Below are 17,239 nucleotides of genomic sequence, written 5' to 3' on the forward strand. Positions count from 1 at the left end.
ATTCAGAAGGGCCATCCTGGGCCAGCCCAGAGCACTTGCCTGAGAAACTCCGCCTTTCCTCCTGCTGCCTCCCCAACACCCAGTAAACATAAGCAGATGAGCGAGGCGAGCGTGTCCTCCCAACCACCATGCTTCCCAGCCCGAGCAAATAAGCAACCAAGGGAAGCGGCTGAGCTGGATTACAGGGGGAAGCAAGGAAAGGCAGGGGCAGGTGTGGCTGGCCAGGGAAGCGGAGGGGAAGAGCGTTTGCCAGGTACCCCCAGGTCAATCCTGGAAAAAACTATCTCTTATTTACCTTACAGACTGTGCGTTGAAAGCTCGAAGGTAGGTAAGCGGGATCCGGGGGACACAGCAGCAGTGAAAGTCACAATGTGTATTACTGACCCTGTGCTTTGGATGTCACCTTTTGGAAACATGACAAGTGTTGAGCACCTCTCATGGGGTTTGTCTGGATGTCACATGTGTTACTCCCTCCTCACCCCTGTCACTTGCATACCAGCTGCTGGTCCTGTGTGTTGTGATCTCAACTCTGGTGGTCAGAAATGCACAGCTCTGCAGCTAGTTCCTATGGCTGGCAGGATAAGCCCTCGAGGGCCAAGTCACACTCATAGGTCTTTCTCTACCTTCTCTCTGCAAAGGGATCTGTCCTACATCAAGATCATGGACGTGGGGCAGAGCTATGTGGTAAACCGTGTCGCTGATCACATCCAGAGCCGTATCGTATATTACCTCATGAATATCCATGTGACCCCCCGCTCCATCTACCTCTGCCGGCATGGGGAGAGTGAGCTCAACCTCAAGGGCCGGATTGGCGGGGACCCGGGACTGTCCCCCCGGGGCAGGGAGGTCAGTGTGTGTGTGTGTGTTTGTGTGTGCGCGCACGCGCTGCACTGGCATCCTCAGGGTGTAGGGGGAGCTGCGCATTGGTACTCCTGGGCAGCTGGGTGCATGTATGTGTGTGTCCAATGGGCCTGGGCTCTAGCTCTTGTAGCTACTGTATAATCAAGATGGATGACCTTCATTCAGTCTGGAATGTTCCTGTCATGTAAAGGAACTTGGAAAGTCACCAAGCACCAAGCTAGGCTCTCTGGCTTTCATGTGAGCTGTCACCAGCTGGGCCCCTTTCCCTGAAGAGGCCTGCCATTATAGGAGTGACCCAAGTGTCTGCAGTGCAGCTGATAGCCACACCACAGTCCAGGGGAGATATTGAAGCCTCTGTAGGGAGGTCATAGGGTCCAGGACACATGGTGGGCAATGGCAGGAGACGTAATGATGGAACTGGAACGACAACTGGAATTACACAGAGGGTCTGGAGAGAATGTATAAGAACAGCACTTGAGGTCTGTTCTCATGAAGTTCTCATGAGGTCTGTTCTCTGTGCTCTCAGAGGCTGGATGGGCATGACACCATCCATTGGGCCCTGTGGCTTCAGGGTCCCTTGAGGACAACCTTGGATCTGTGTGTCTGAATTTGCTTCTGATACATTTCAGTTTGCTAAGAGTCTGGCCCAGTTCATCCGTGATCAGAACATCAAGGACCTGAAGGTCTGGACGAGCCAGATGAAGAGGACCATCCAGACAGCTGAGGCCCTGGGTGTGCCTTATGAGCAGTGGAAGGTCCTCAACGAGATCGATGCGGTAATCACCGCCCCTGCCCTCCACTGCCCTTCACCTCCAATCCCAAACCTCTACTGCCTGGGGCTCACCATTCCTGTCTGCTCACTGTCCCTGCCCTTGCCCTCTGCTGCCCACTGCTGCCTGGAATTCAGGTGCTCACCGTCCTGGCTCCCGCCCTCCTGGGCGCCCACTGGCTCTGCTTGCTTACCATCTGTGCCCTCTGCTGTCTTCCACAGCCCTGTGTTCCTGGGCACGGCTGTACTCAGCCAGGGCACCTGTGCTGAGGCTTGGGAGAGCTCACTCTTCCAATTTCCTTCAGGTTTTAGGAATTGGATTCCTCCCTCCTGTCTTCTTTCCTTCCTCTCTTCCTCCTCCTCTCCCTCCTTCCCCTCCTTCTTCCCCTCCCTATGCGGGACTCAATCCCAGGACCCCAGGATCAGGATCTGAGCGAAGTCAGATGCTCAACCACTGAGCCACCCAGATGCCCCCCTTCCCTTATTTTGAATTTAACTATCTCAACCAACCAGAATTTATTTTTTTCTTTAAAAAATTTTTTTTAAAGATTTTATTTATTTAAGAGAGAGACAGGGCAGCCCCGGTGGCGCAGCGGTTTAGTGCTGCCTGCAGCCCGGGGTGTGATCCTGGAGACCCCGGATCAAGTCCCATGTTGGGCTCCCTGCATGGAGCCTGCTTCTCTCTCTGCCTGTGTCTCTGCCTCTCATTCGCTATCTCTGAATAAATAAATAAATAAATCTTTAAAAAATAATAATAATAATTTAAAAAAAAAAGAGAGAGACAGAGAGCACATGGGGGGGAAGGGAGAGGAGGGCAGAGGAAGAGGCAAAACAGACTCCCTGCTGAGCAGGGAGCCCAGCCCAATGTAGGGCTCCATCCCAGGACCCTGAGATCATGACCTGAATGGAAGGCAGATGCTCAACTGACTGAGCCCCCCAGGCACCCCAGTCACTGGAATTTCTTTTGGCATTCTAACATAAGCCTTAAATCTAATCTCACTTACCTATAACCACCCATTTATCTTTTCCCTGTTGGCTTATTTCACCTACTTTTATGTTAAGTATCACTTAGGGTATCACAGTGTTTTAATTGTGGCCGTTTTTCACTCTGTTTTTTGGCCATTTAGATATCTTTTATGAAGTCTTGTGTTCTTTTTCTTCCCCTATTGGATGGCCTACCTTTTTCTTTTCTTTTTTTTAAGATTTTATTTATTTATTCATGAGAGACAGAGAGAGAGAGAGAGAGAGAGGCAGAGACACAGGCAGAGGAAGAAGCAGGCTCCATGCAGAAAGCCCGATGTGGGACTTGATCTGGGATCCCAGGATCGTGCCCTGAGCCAAAGGCAAACGCTCAACCACTGAGCCATCCAGGCATCCCGGATACACTGCCAATTTCTGATGGGGAGCCAGACGTTTTGGATGAACAGTGTTGGAGATAATTTTGGCTTGGGTTAATGTTTTCTCTCTCCAGAGAGAGAAACTTTTACTTTGGGCAGCCAGTTGTGGTAGGTTACCTTAGTCTACTTAGGGATAGAGCAATTGCAGAGCTGCATTTTGACCTTCATAGAGGCCACTAGATTTTCAAGTCTTCCATCTCCGAGAATGTAGCCTTGAAAGTTCTGATGGAAAACCTTGTGGGCACACGCTTCTACTTTTGTCCCCTCAGCCCAAGATTGCTGCCAGCTTGTCCAGGCTTCTGTCCACTCAGTCCTGACTTCCTGCTTGGCTTTTCCTCCTCCATGCCCCAGCCCCAGTTTTATTGAGATATGACAGATGGGTAACATTGTGTTAGTTTTAGGGGTGCAACATGATGACTTGGTATACATATATATTATGAAATGATTACTAAAACAAGCTTAGTTAACATATGTCACCTCCCATAGTTAACACTTTTTTTTTTTCTTGTGAGAACTTGGAAGATCTAATCTCAGCAACTTTAAAATATATGACAAAGTATTAACTGTAGTCACCATGATGTATGTTATATTCCCAAGACTTATTTTATCACTGGAATTTTGTACCTTTTAACCACCGTCACTCATCTTCCCCACCCCATCCCCCATCTCATCCTTTTAAAGATTTTTTTTTTAACTTATTTATTCATGATAGACGTAGAGAGAGAGAGAGAGAGAGACAGAGACACAGGCAGAGGGAAAAGCAGGCTCCATGCCAGGAGCCTGACACAGGACTCGATCCCGGGACTCCACGATTGCGCCCTGGGCCAAAGGCAGGCGCCAAACCGCTGAGCCACCCAGGGATCCCCCCCTCCCTTTTTTTTAAAGGTTTTTAAAAAATTTATATCTCATCCTTTTAACTGCCACTTTCAAAGCAACAAAACCCCGAAGGAAGAAATGATGCCATGTATCAGGTTCACCTCTTTGGGTTTCCTTTTCTCCAAGACCTTGGCCCCTCTTGGCCTCTCTACCTTGTAGCTCTATGATAATATCAAACAGATTTAAATTTTTTTTTCAGTCTGGCTTTTCTAGTTGCTCTCTCTGGATGGTGGTTCTGAAGCCAGCTAGACCACCATTGCCTGAAGTTTAAGCTGGTAATAAGATCAGATTTGAAGTGTAGAGAGGTCACCCCAGCTGGTGTAGAGAATGGTTTTGTTGGGTGAAATAGGGGGACAGGCTGGAGAAGGGAGACCAATGAGGGACGTTTGCAGTGGCCTGGTAAGGTGATGACATCTGGAACTTGGCTGGCAGCAGTGCAAGAGGGAGAAGTGGATAGATTTGCAGGCTGTTTATTCATTTATTCAAGTATTTTAGTGAACCTGTCCCGTGGTAGGAACTGGGCCAGGTGCTGGGGACCGACATGGTGAGGTGATAGAAGTGATAACTGAGGGTTGGGGTGAGAAGAAGATAAGCATCCAGGAAGATTCCAGCTTTCCAGCCCCCAGGAAAAGTTCTGGGTCACGTGAGGGCAAGAACTGTTATCTACCTTGTATCCCACATGGTAGGTGCTCAGGAAATATGTACTGAGCAGAAGAAGGAAGTTTGGGGGAGAATTGGTGAGCTCTTTAAGAGAGTAAGCACGGGGCAGCTCCAGTGGCCCAGCAGTTTAGCGCCACCTTCAGCCCAGGGTATGATTCTGGAGCCTCGGGATCAAGCCCCACGTCAGGCTCCCTGCATGGAGCCTGCTTCTCCCTCTGCCTGTGTCTCTGCCTCTGTGTGTGTGTGTGTGTGTCTCTCATGAATAAATAAATAAAATCTTAAAAAAAAAAAAGAATGAAGAGGGCAAACACTTTTTGTGACTCATCTCGTAGCCCCTTTGACCATTTTGTAGGCTCCCATCAGTGGTGGCTCCTGGGATTTGTGGGAGGCCTGCAGCCATGCTTCCTTCGTCTTCCTGAGCCTGCGTGGATGCCACTGTCTGCCCTGCAGGGACTTGGATACAGCTCTAGCATTGGGTTTTGCACAGAGGCCTTAGGCCACCCCAGTTTTTTTTCCTTTGTAGTTGATCTGATTATTTTCCTAGATGCTGGTGGATTCTCTTCTTTATCTTTTGAGTTTGGAAGCTATTCTAATATCTGTGATCTATTCATCATCTTTCTTTGTTTATCTTTGTTCTTTTCCTGGGTTCTGGTAAACAGCCTTGGGCTAGCCTTTTATTTCAACATTGGGATTTTTTTTGTTGTTCTTTGTTCAATCCACAATTCACAGCCTTATTTGTTCTTTTAAAAAAAAATACCAGCTTTATTGAGAAATAATTCATATACCATATGGTTCACCTACCTAATGCATACAATTCAGTGGTTTTTAGTATATTCACACAGTTGTGCAACTACCACCGCAATCAATTTCAGAACATTTCATTACTCCAATGAAACCCTGACCATAGCTATCCCTCTGTTTCCTGCAACCCCTTCCCCCAGCCCTAGGCTACCACTAACCTACCACTCCGTGGACTGGCCTAGTGAGGATATTTCATATAAATGGAATCATACACTATGGGGTCTTTTGTGACTGGCTTCTTTCACTTAGCATTTATTTTTTAAAGATTTTATTTAATCATGAAAGAGAGAGAGAGAGAGGCAGAGGCACAGGCAGAGGGAGAAGCAGGTTCCATGCAGGGAGCCCGACGTGGGACTCGACGTGGGTCTTCAGGATCATGCCCTGGGCTGAAGACTGTGCTAAACCGCTGAGCCACCGGGGCTGCCCATGTTTTTAGAGTCCATTCATGTGGTAGCGTGGGTCAGAGCTTCATTCCTTTATATTGCCCCATATCCTGCCATATGGATATACCACATGACATATTTAGTTATCAGTGGTTGAGCTTTTTAGGGGGTTGCATTTGGGGCTATTAGGAATAATGTTGCTGTGAACACTTACGTGCAGGTTTCTGTATGGATGTGTCATTCCTCTTGGGTATATATGTAGGAGTAAAATTGCTGGGTCATATTGTAAACTCTGTGTTTAACCTTGTGAAAGACTGCCAGATTGCACCATTGTACATTCCCACCAGCAGTGCGTGAGGGTTCTGGTTTCTTCCCATCCTTACCAACTCTTGTTATTATCTTTTTATTAGTAGCCAAGTAGAACATAATTCAGCAAGTTCTCTGCCATTTTATTACAAAAATCACTTTTTCTTTTTTCTTTAGTGTCCAGTAAATACCACCTCCTTTTTATTTTTTTTATTTTTATTTTTTATGATTTTATTTATTCATGAGAGACACAGAGAGAGAGAGGCAGAGACACAGGAAGAGGAAGAAGCAGACTGCATGCAGGAAGCCTGATGTGGGACTCAATCCCAGGACTCCAGGATCACCCTGGGCCTAAGGCTGGCACTAAACCACTGAGCCACGCAGGGATCCCCCACCTCCATTCCCTACTTATGCCTCACTAGAAGCACTTTTAACATTCGTATTTTTTAAAAAGATTTATTTATTTATTTATTTATTTATTTATTTATTTATTTGAGAGAGAGAGAAAGAGCATGAGTGGGGCAGGGGTGTGCAGAGGGGAGAGGGAGAGAGAGAATCTCAAGCAGATTCTCTGCTAAGTGTGGAGCCCAACACAGGGCTCAATCCCAGGACCCTGAGATCATGACCTAAGCTGAAATTAAGAGTTGGCTGCTTAGGGGTGCCTGACTGGCTCAGTTGTTTAAGGTGTCCCTAAACCAATCTGTTAAAAAAGAAAGAGTTGGCTGCTTAATCAATTGAGCCACCTAGGCATCTCAACATTCATATTTCTAGCAGCGTTATGCTCATGAGGATATATGTATTTTTAAGATAATAGAAGCTTGGGACACTTGGGTGGCTCAGCGGTTAAACACCTGCCTTTGGCCAGGGTGTGATCCTGGAATCCTGGGATCAAGTCCCATATCGGGCTCTCTACATGGGGCCTGCTTCTCCCTCTGCTTATGTCTCTGCCTCTTCCTGTGTCTGTCATGAATAGATAAATAAAATCTTTTAAAAAGATGATAGAAGCTTTCTCTGCTGTGCTTCACTTCTTTCTGAGCCTTCAGCAGAATCACTGTCAATGCCCATATTTTTAACAACATATTTTTTGTTGGTCATTGCCAACAATCCTTGGCATCCCTTAACTTACAGCTAGCTGCATCACCTCAGTCTCTGTCCTCACATGGCCTTCATCCCTGTGTGACTTTCTGTGTCTTCACCTGGTCTTCTTGAAAGGACTTCAGTTAGTGGATGAGGGCCCACCCTTGGTGACCTCATCTACTTGGTTACATATTAAAAAACTCTGTCTTTTTTTTGTTTGTTTTTAAGGCTTTATTTATTTTAAGGACACCTGGGTGGCTCAGCGATTGAGCGATTGAGCGTCTGCCTTTGGCTCAGAGCGTGATCCCAGGTCTGGTATCGAGTCTTGCATCGGACTCTCCATGGGGAGCCTGCTTCTCCCTTTGCCTGTATCTCTGCCTCTCTCGGTGTGCCTCTCATGAATAAATAATAAAATCTTTTTTTTTTAAGATTTATTTATTTATTCATTCAGAGAGAGCGAAGAGAGAGGCAGAGACACAGGCAGAGGGAGAAGCAGGCTCTCCGCAGGAAGCCCGATGTGGGACTCGATCCCGGGTCTCCAGGATCACACCCCAGGCTGCAGGCGGCGCTAAACCGCTGCGCCACCGGGGCTGCCCTAAAATCTTTTTTTTTTTTAAGATTTTATTTATTTAAGAAACAGCACATACACACAAGTTGAAGGAGGGACAGAGGGAGAGGGAGACAGAATCTCAAGCAGACTCCACGCTGTGTGTAGAGCTGGACTCAGGGCTCAATCTCACAACCCTGAGATCATGACCTGAACCAGAACCAAGAGTCAGACGCTCAACCAACTGAGCCACCCAAGTGCCCCCAAAACCCTATTTCTAAATAAAATCATGCTCACAAATACCGGGTGTTAGGACTTGAACACCCCACTCAACAAAGATGGTTTGTCTCTATAGGAATTCTCTGACTTAATGTAAGTTACCTCATTTGTTGGCATGGAGTTGTTCACGATAGTTCCTTAGAGTCTCTTCTCTTTCTGTAAGCTTGGTAGTAATATTCCTCTTTTGTGCCTGATCGTAGTGATTTGAGCTTTTTCTCTTGTCAGTTGGGCAAAGGATTTGTGAATTCTGTTAATCTTATCAAAGAACCAATTTCTGCTTTCATTGCTTTTTTCTCTTTTCTATTAAATTTGTTTCTGCTTGTATCTTTTTTACTTCCTTCCTTCTGCCTGCTTTGTGTTTAGCTTGCTCTTCTTTTTCCAGTAACTTAAGGTGGGATGATTTGCGATCTTTCTTCTTCTTCTTCTTCTTCTTTTTTTTTTATATAGACATTTACAGCTCTAAGTTTTCCTCCTGGTTTTTCTTTCTTAATAGACAACTTTGCCCCAAGGCTTTGTCTAGGAAACAACTTAGAACAAAGGCAGAGAACAGCAGCTTTTTATTAGGACATTTTATGGCTTCTTCCCCTCTCAAGGCCCTTGAACCATACTTAAGTGTTCTCAACCAGTGTTCTCTGCTGGATTTCTTTGAAAATAGCATTTGTATAAGGTAATTTATGCTACATGTGAGTGCGTGTGTATCTTGAAGGACACAAGTGAAATCTTGCTTTATAGCTTGTACAACAGTCCATACTCAGAGTAAGTATTTCTATAGCACAGAAAACAGAAGACACAATAGTTAACATTTCTGTTTATTTTTATGGCATAAACTGGATGGAAGGATGATGGATGGATGGAAAAGACTGTTCTTCTAGCTCTTTACAAACAAGATGCAGACTCCTCTTTTACGGGCCTGCTCCTTCCATATAGGTTCTAAGTCCAGGCTAGGAAGAGCCCCATGGCCTAGGAAATGCCCTGTAAACCTGGTCCCCTCTGCCTGCCCTCCCCCTCGACACAGGGTTGATCCCGGGCCTCGCATGGGAGATATGATCACCGCTGTGTCTCCCTAGGGCGTCTGCGAGGAGATGACCTATGAGGAAATTCAGGATCATTATCCACTGGAGTTTGCCCTGCGGGACCAGGACAAGTACCGGTACCGGTACCCCAAGGGGGAGGTAGGTGTGATTTGGGGCCTTAGTCCCAGCCACCACCTGCCGTGCCTCAGAACCCCTGGAGCACTCTGTGGAGGCTGCATGGACAGCAAGTGGGGCCTGATCCTAGAGCTTGGCCAGGCTGGGTGTGTGTGTCATCTCTACCACTTCCCAGCCATGGTGCCCAGGCTGCAGTCCTCACCCACCTTGGGCAGGTGCACGGGACTCCCAACTCTGAGACTCGTTGGATCCCTGCTCCCCAATATTGCTCATCTTTGCTTTTCCCCTTCCCCGGGGTATCACAGGGATCATGTCCTCCCTGTGGCTCCAGATTCAGGGCCCTGAATACAGACCTAGAGACACTTTTCCCAATTAAGTCGTGGCCACAGCAAGCCATGTGCTCTGACACCTTCCCTCAGGCTGGCTTCTGTCTCAGCCCAAGCCCCAGCTCAGAAATAGGTCACCGTTAACTTGGGTATCTTCCATTTCTAGGAAGTGGCCTGGGGCAGTGGCCAAACCAAGATACCCCTGCAGACACACAAGTGTATACGCACATCCATGGACACACGCAGAAGATCCCCCTACCCCCACCCCAGATGCCAGACTCCCAGCTCCTCTGCTATACTATCTTCAGGAAAAGTACAGCTCTGGGGAGCTTTAATTATTCCCCTTGTGGACTGGGAGGCAGAGCTCAGATTTAAAACTAACCCATCACAGTAAAAAGAAGCAAAGCAGTGGCCTGTTCAGACTTGAGAATACAAAGGGAGAATTGGTAGGGAAATTACAGTTACCAAGAGACCTGATCTAGAATCCCCTAGAACTACAGGGCATTGCTCCAGTCAGCATACTTTCAGCTGCAGCTTGAGGTGTGTGTTTTGAAGGACCACTTGCTGTATGCAAAGAGGGCTTGGTCTCTAGGTGGATAAGTCTCTAACCTTTCGGGCACAAGTGTAGATCCAAGGGCTCCCTCATCAGCTAACTCATGGCACCCAGGGGAGACACAGGACAGGCAGACAGGATTGTTGTTCCCAGGCCCGGAGGAATGCCGACAGGTTGTGCTCCAGGAAGTTTTGGAGAGTCTTTGCTCCTCCTACCCCCACGGTTCCTTCTGTGTGTTCCGCCTGCTGTGGGCTAGAAGGGTGTGGTGTCTTTCCCACCAGTCCTCAGCTGCCAGTGTGTGAATTCCAGCAGCAGAGGGCTCAGCCAAGGGCCCTATAGGTGGGTGTACGAGATGGCCCCTTAAGATGGTAGCCTGAGGCCCAGCCCTGCCCTCTAGTCCTCCCAGGCCCTGGCCCTAGGGTGAAGGATGCGATCTCTTTCTCAGGCTGCTAAGTCTCCCCTCCCAGCTTCCCTCTCAAGCTGGATATCTCACTGTCCTATAGGGGCAGGCATTAGCCTGGAGCTGTCCACCCCCAGGTCCCCAGGGGTCAGGCTGGAGTATCCCTAGCCACAACCTCCCAGAATGGTGAGGGTCCCGGGCATGAGGAGGTAGCCTGCTACCCAGAATGTCTCCATCACTACCCCTGGAACAGGGCCTGAGGGACCCTTCCCACTTCCCTTGCAGTCCTACGAGGACCTGGTCCAGCGACTTGAGCCTGTCATCATGGAGCTGGAGAGGCAGGAGAATGTGCTGGTCATCTGCCACCAGGCCGTGATGCGCTGCCTCCTGGCCTACTTCCTTGATAAGGCAGCAGGTGCGGGCTGGCCCCCTGGGAGGTGGGATGTGTGTATGTGAGACAGAGGGACTGTTACGTGGGCATCCCTGGTGTGCCAGCCCTTCCTATCTGTGTCCACAGAACAGCTGCCCTACCTCAAGTGTCCGCTGCACACCGTCCTGAAGCTAACCCCTGTGGCTTACGGTAAGGAAGCTTCCTGCACACTCATCTGGTTGCCAGGTACTGGCTTTCCATGGGGCTCTGTGAATTTTCTGCAGATCCCTGAAAATTCCATTAGGGGCTCATTCCTCTTCTGCCCACTCCACTGCCTTTCCCAGTTTACTTTTTTTTTAAGTAAGCTCTGCACTCAACGTGGGGCTGGAACTCGTGATGCCAAGATCAAGAGTCACATGCTCCCCTGACTGAGCCTGCCGGGAGCCCCTCCCAATTTACTTTTTACCTTTTTTTTTTTTTTTTGGTTTTAATTTCTGTGACCACATGTGCCTTTCCAGTGATCTTTTACCATCACCCACCTGCATTAAGGGCTTTTCTACTGGTTTTTCTGAAACCCCCACAAAGCCCCATGGCTCCTACGACCTGGGCCTTAAAATATTCGGGGTATTTTGAGTGCAGAATCGTTTGAGTCCCACCTCTGCCTTTCATTGTGCCTGCAGAGACCTCAGGCCACCTCCTAAACTCCTGGGTCTCAGCTCCTCAACTTCAACATAGACTATGAGGCACCCCTCAGGTAGCCATGCCCTTGGGAGAATGACTGTAAAGCCCAGTGGCAGCAGATGTCATGCCACTGTGTCATGCCATTCATCCTCTTGTCCCTATTGCACTGAGCACCTGGCGTAACATAGATTTGGCTCTGTGTTTGTGGCACACTTGGGGTGAGTGGTTTGGGGGTCCCCTGAAGGCTCACGTAATGATTCCATGCTGAGCTCAGGCCCACTGCTCCTTAGAATGCCCTCCACCCCGGCAGTGGATAGCTCGTGTCCTCAGCATAGCCCTCCTGGGTATCTGGGCTTCTCACCAAGGCTGTGCTGTGGCACATGATAAGCACAGGCCTAATGGGGTGCCTCATCCTTCCTCATGTGCTCCTCAAAGGTGCCTAAGGTGGGAGGACCAGGATGAAGCTGAGAATGGCTGCTCTGTTCTATAATACCCCAGGCCTCTACCCGAGAGAAGCTTCTACCCTCTATGGGTCTAGCTGCCCTCCAGGAGGGGAAATGGATTTACATCTTTCCTTTGGCAGGTTGTAAAGTGGAGTCTATATTCCTGAATGTGATGGCTGTGAACACGCACCGGGACAGGCCTCAGGTAACAACAGGGTTATTGCGGGGTAGCAAGCATATTCCTGGGGGCATAAGATACAGTATCTTCCAACCCAGGTCCGGTTGGGGTGCCTGCCAGAATGAGCCTGAGTACTCTGCCAAACCTGCTGTTTTATCATCAGGACAAGATTATGACTCTGGGCGAGGCCTTCCCAAGGATGCCACCCTGGCAGTGGGGAGGTCCCTGGGTGTGATGGCTTCCCAGCAGCCCTACCATAGAGGTCTGTGCCAGGGCGAAAGGGGTTCCCAGCTTGTGGAGCTGAGGAAAGTGTCAGGCCTTCCATCCCTTAGGCTTGAGCTCAGCAGGCTGTGGAAGGAGCTGGGCTTTGTGGTCTGGCAAGGGCTATCTGTGGCTGAGGGCTGAGGGCTGTCCAGGGTACCCTGTGCCCCAGCTCAGAGTACAGAGCAGGCCGCAGACTAGGAGAGGTCTGAAGGCTGCTGGGACCTCATCTGACACCTGTCCACTGATGCTCAGACCCAGAGGAAGGCACCCCCAAGGAAGGGCCTCCTTCCTTGCTCCCACTGATGAGGAGGCAGGCCCATAGCCAGCTCTTCCCTCCCACTTGACTCAGGCCTGAGGTAGGACGTGGGATGGCCTCATTCTGGTGCTGCCTGTCATGTGTGCCAGGAGCCAGCAGGACCCAGGGCACCGTGCACCCCTGCCTTTGAATCCTCATGTTTGTCCACCCACCATGTGTTGAGAGGCTCTTGGGCCCTGGCTCTTAGGGAAATTTGGCTCCTAGGGGGTGAGTATGTGAACCCAGAGGGCTATGGTGATGGGGAAAGGAGACAGCAGGACAGTGGATGTCTACCTCTTCTCACCACAGAGTGAATGTTCTGTGTTTTGTTTGTTTTGCAGAATGTAGACATCTCGAGGCCTCCGGAGGAAGCTCTGGTCACGGTTCCCGCTCACCAGTGACCATGTCTCATCCACGGTGACCCCCAGGAAGGTATTGATCCCGGCAGACAAGGTCATCCCAAGCCCCCTGGTCCGTGTGACAGTTTCTATGCTGGAGCATCCTCAAGCTGCACCTGGCTGGTGGCACCAAGACCCCCTGCACCAGCCCACCTGCTTCCTTGTTAATGGAGACAGGATTCCACGAGGTGCCCAACCTGCTGCTAAAAATCATTTGGCCAGACTGCATCTGCCCTGGACTGGTGAGAGGTTTCCTAGCAACCTGGTCCTTCTGTTGCAGCTTTGAGGTGTCCTCTCACTGGTCAGTTGACTTTGTGAAGTATGAAACCCTAAACATGTGAACGGAGAGCGCATGCTGTGATGCTCCCACGATGGCCGAACTGTCTGAGGTGGACCTGAGGATTCCAGCAGGGACTCTGCTTCCCTCTCCATGTGGGGCCCTGAGCTCTGCTCCTTGGGTCCGGGGGAATGCCCTTCCCATCCTGCCCTGGCAGGAGCTGGAGAGCCGCCGAGGCAGACCCCTCCACCAGCCAGGCCGTTGTGTCGGAGCCGCTTGTGAGAACACTGTGCTCACTTCATGCCATGATGCATAGAAACCCACGGGGAGCACAGCCTCTCTGGTCACTCCTTCCCTACTGTGCACACACTGGAACATTTGGGGGAGCTGGTGGCCAAGGCCACCCCTGCCCAACTGCTATCGCAGTGAAAGCACTCAAAGACAGGGCAGTCGTGTAAGCACCCCCGTTCCAGTGCACATCCCAGGTGCTCGGGGGGAGAGGCTGCCAACCTGCCTCGCCCTCCTGGCTGTGCTCTCTAGGCTACCTCTCCCCCACTGCCACCTGTTTCCATGCAGGAGCACACCCTGGGGGGCAGACAAATGCATTTGCTGTGAATGATTCATAGAAAAAAGCCTGTCCTGATGTTCATTGACCTCTGCCTGTGACACCGAGCAGGGGAAAGGCAGGACATCCGAGGCACCCTGTCCAGGGGAGGATTTTCCCAGCATAGTGCAGCTTCAGATTCCTGTGTATAGGAGCCTGGCCTGGCAGGAAACTGCCTTGGGACGCTGCCACCTGTCATGCCCCTGAGTTCTTTTGGGCCCAAAGAGGCAGGCTGGGCAGTAGGTTCTGGCTCCCATTTTGTAGCTGGGCAGGAGGACTGGCCAGCAAGTTGTGAGGCTGCGTGAGGAGGGGTCTGGGTCTGCAGCTGGATGCCCTGCATCCCCAAGTGGGTCCTGGTCCAGGAGCCTGAGCCCACTTTGTACCTGGAACCTTCCCTGGTAGAACAGCCCACCTTTCTTGGCCTCCTGGGGCTTTCGTAGCCTGTAGTTGCTGCCTGCCCCTGAGGGAAGCGTGCGCCCCTGCCCCCAGCTGATGGTGGCTCAGCCCTGTGTGCTGCAGTGGCTGTGCACAGACTCAGTAGAGGGCTGGAGCAGAATCTTCTGGACTTACCTCCTGCCAGAGACCCTCAGGTCCCTCAGGACCAGAGGACCATGCCACTGTCTTTGGGACATGAGGACCATAGCCTTTGTTTCTGTGTCCCCCAGAGTTCTGGTGACTTGGTCACTTGGACCCACTCACTTGTTGGCCATAGTGGGCCTCTTTGGTTGGTGGCATGTACATCTGGATGTCCCCCACTCCAGGACCTCAGGCTGACTGAGGCAAGACCAGTGAGGCCTTTTCTCTGTGCCCAGAGGGCAGTCAGGAGCTGCTGGACCCACAGTGTTACAAGGACCGGGATAGGGCAGAGGGAAGTCTAGGGGTATGGCCTGGGTTGGGGCAGCTCTTCTCCACCTCTGCCTGGAGCGATCTCTGCATGGGCAGCACCCCCCTGGTTGGCTGCCGGATTTTATCCATGATGGTCAACGTGCTTGTGTCGAAGACATTTTCCCATTTTCCCTGGAATGGGTGTTGGTGGATCTCAGCCACACATCACACTGTGTCCAGCATTCTTTGCAATAAATATTTTTTTAAAAATTGGGGTGCCTGGCTGGCTCAGTCAGTAGAGCATGTGACTCTTAAGGTTGTAAGTTCGAGCCCCACGTTGGGCCTAGAGCTTACTTTAAAAAATAAATAAATAAATCAGAATCTAAGGTTGTATCTTTTTTTTTTTTTTTTTAAGATTTTTAAATTTATTTATTCATGAGAGACACACACAGAGAGAGGCAGAGACACAGGCAGAGGGAGAAGTAGGCTCCATGCAGGAGCCTAATGTGGGACTTGATCCCTGGTCTCCAGGATCACACCCTGGGTTGAAGGTGGCGCTAAACCACTGAGCCACCAGGGCTGCCCTCTAAGGTTGTATGTTGTGGCTGTTTCTCCATTTGTGAGGTGTTTCCATCTGGTTCTGCAGACTCCCATGTTGTGGTCTCTCATTGGTCTATGTTAGGATCTTTGGTCCAGGTCCCACTTTCGTGCCTACCCCCCTCTCTGGAGAGGAAACTCTCTTACCCTGGAGTGAGTCCTGGGCCTGGACATGGGCAGGGCCAGGGCCAGGTTTTCTCTGGGCCAATCTTCTGGGACCTCACCCCTGAGCAGGAAGCAGATCGATTGTGAAGGGACATCTGGGGTGGAGCACCATTAAAGGGAAATCATGGGTCCTGAATGTTGACATCCTTGGGGAGGGGAGCCAGGGGCTGGGTCGAGGACAGAGAGGCTGCACAAGGCCGTGAGTGGGGGCATGTTGGCCGATTCTGTCCTGTTTTCTTTGTCACCTACCTCTGGATTGGGGAAGATGGTGACCAAGGGCAGGGTTTTCCCTTGCCCTTGCCCCAAAACTTCATTGGATTTTATATACCTCCTGCCCTGGGGCTGGGCTATTGGAGACCAGCAGACCCCATGTGGGTGGACTTGGCTGGGGACCCATCGACACCTCTCTCACTGTGTCGGGACAGAGGTAGCCGTGGCTGGGCTGCCTCTGGGTGGTTCATTGTTGCCAAGAGCTATGGCTCTGTCTTACCCACTGGTGTCATGATGGGTGATAGAAACCCCTAGGCTTCATCCCTGTGTTCTGAGGGATTTCAGCTGTGATGGTCTTCCTGGTGGGTGAGATTTGGGGACAGCTTGATGGTCCTCACTCTGTCTCTGGGCAGAGTTCTTGGATGGACACCTCACCTGAGAGGATTCGACGCTTTTAGAAGAGGTATTAAAGATTTTTAGTAGCAAAGCAACAGCAGAAGGAATGAGATTTAACACTATGAGAATTTTCCTTCAGGTCCTTTTCTACTACAACCTAGAAAGAGGGATTATAGGGATCCCTGGGTGGCGCAGTGGTTTGGCGCCTGCCTTTGGCCCAGGGCGCGATCCTGGAGACACGGGATCGAATCCCACATCGGGCTCCTGGTGCATGGAGCCTGCTTCTCCCTCTACCTGTGTCTCTGCCTCTCTCTCTCTCTCTGTGACTATCATAAATAAATTAAAAATTAAAAAAAAAAGAAAGAGGGATTATATATCATCATATTGAAAAATTGTGTAGCATTTTGGGTTTGCTAGGAAACAATGACCGTCATTGGATGTTAGGGTCAGAAGATACTTGGATAGAAAGAAATGCTGTTGCAAAGGCTTAGACTTTAGCAAGGGCCCCTGGCTGGCTTAGTTGGTGGAGTGTGCAACTCTTGATATCGAGGTTGTGAGTTCAAGCCCCACATTGGGTGTAGTGATTACTGAAAAACAAAATCTTTTAAAAAAATCCATAGATTTCAGCAACATTTGAATTATGTTTATAATATAATATTTATTATATATTAATAAATTAAAATATAACTATCACCTGCAAAGGGGAGTGTTAATATGTTCGGCTTAGACCAATTATGTGTGGGCCTGGGTATGTTGTTACATTGTTTGAACAAAACTATTTTATTAAAAATGAAAGATGCAGGGGCACCTGGGTGGCTCAGTCAGTTGGGTGTGTGACTCTTAGTTTCAGCTCATGTCATGATCTCTGGGTCTTGGGATAGAGCCCTACTTTGGGCTCTGTGCTCAGAGGGCAGTCTGCTTGAGATTCTCTCCCTCTCCCTTTGCCCCTCTTCCTGTTAATGTGCAGACTCTCTCAAATATTTTTTTAAAAAGGGAAAAATGGGGCACCTGGCTAGCTTAGTTGGTGGAGCATGTGACTCTTGATCTCGGGGTAGTGATTTTGAGCCTCACATCAAGTAGAGATTACTTAAAAAAAAAAGTGGGATGCCTGGGTGGCTCAGAGGTTGAACGTCTGCCTTCACACCCAGGGCAT

The 17,239-nt window shown here is 49.8% G+C and overlaps 1 protein-coding gene across 2 annotated transcripts in view; it reads left to right on the forward strand.

Annotated features, from left to right (window-relative positions):
• Positions 1 to 15,104, forward strand: part of PFKFB4 (6-phosphofructo-2-kinase/fructose-2,6-biphosphatase 4) — a 33,340-nt gene extending 18,236 nt beyond the window's left edge. For both annotated transcript variants that reach the window (XM_025988785.2, XM_025988774.2), the window contains exons 8-14: positions 639 to 846; positions 1,491 to 1,637; positions 9,024 to 9,128; positions 10,669 to 10,798; positions 10,901 to 10,963; positions 12,018 to 12,082; positions 12,956 to 15,104. In XM_025988785.2, coding sequence (XP_025844570.2) covers positions 639 to 846; positions 1,491 to 1,637; positions 9,024 to 9,128; positions 10,669 to 10,798; positions 10,901 to 10,963; positions 12,018 to 12,082; positions 12,956 to 13,015 — 778 coding nt within the window. In that variant the 3' untranslated portion in view covers positions 13,016 to 15,104. The remainder of the gene's footprint in view (positions 1 to 638; positions 847 to 1,490; positions 1,638 to 9,023; positions 9,129 to 10,668; positions 10,799 to 10,900; positions 10,964 to 12,017; positions 12,083 to 12,955) is intronic.
• The last annotated feature ends 2,135 nt before the right edge of the window (positions 15,105 to 17,239 follow it).

Source organism: Vulpes vulpes, chromosome 9 (assembly GCF_048418805.1).
Source record: "Vulpes vulpes isolate BD-2025 chromosome 9, VulVul3, whole genome shotgun sequence".
In the NCBI taxonomy this organism is placed as follows: domain Eukaryota; kingdom Metazoa; phylum Chordata; class Mammalia; order Carnivora; family Canidae; genus Vulpes; species Vulpes vulpes.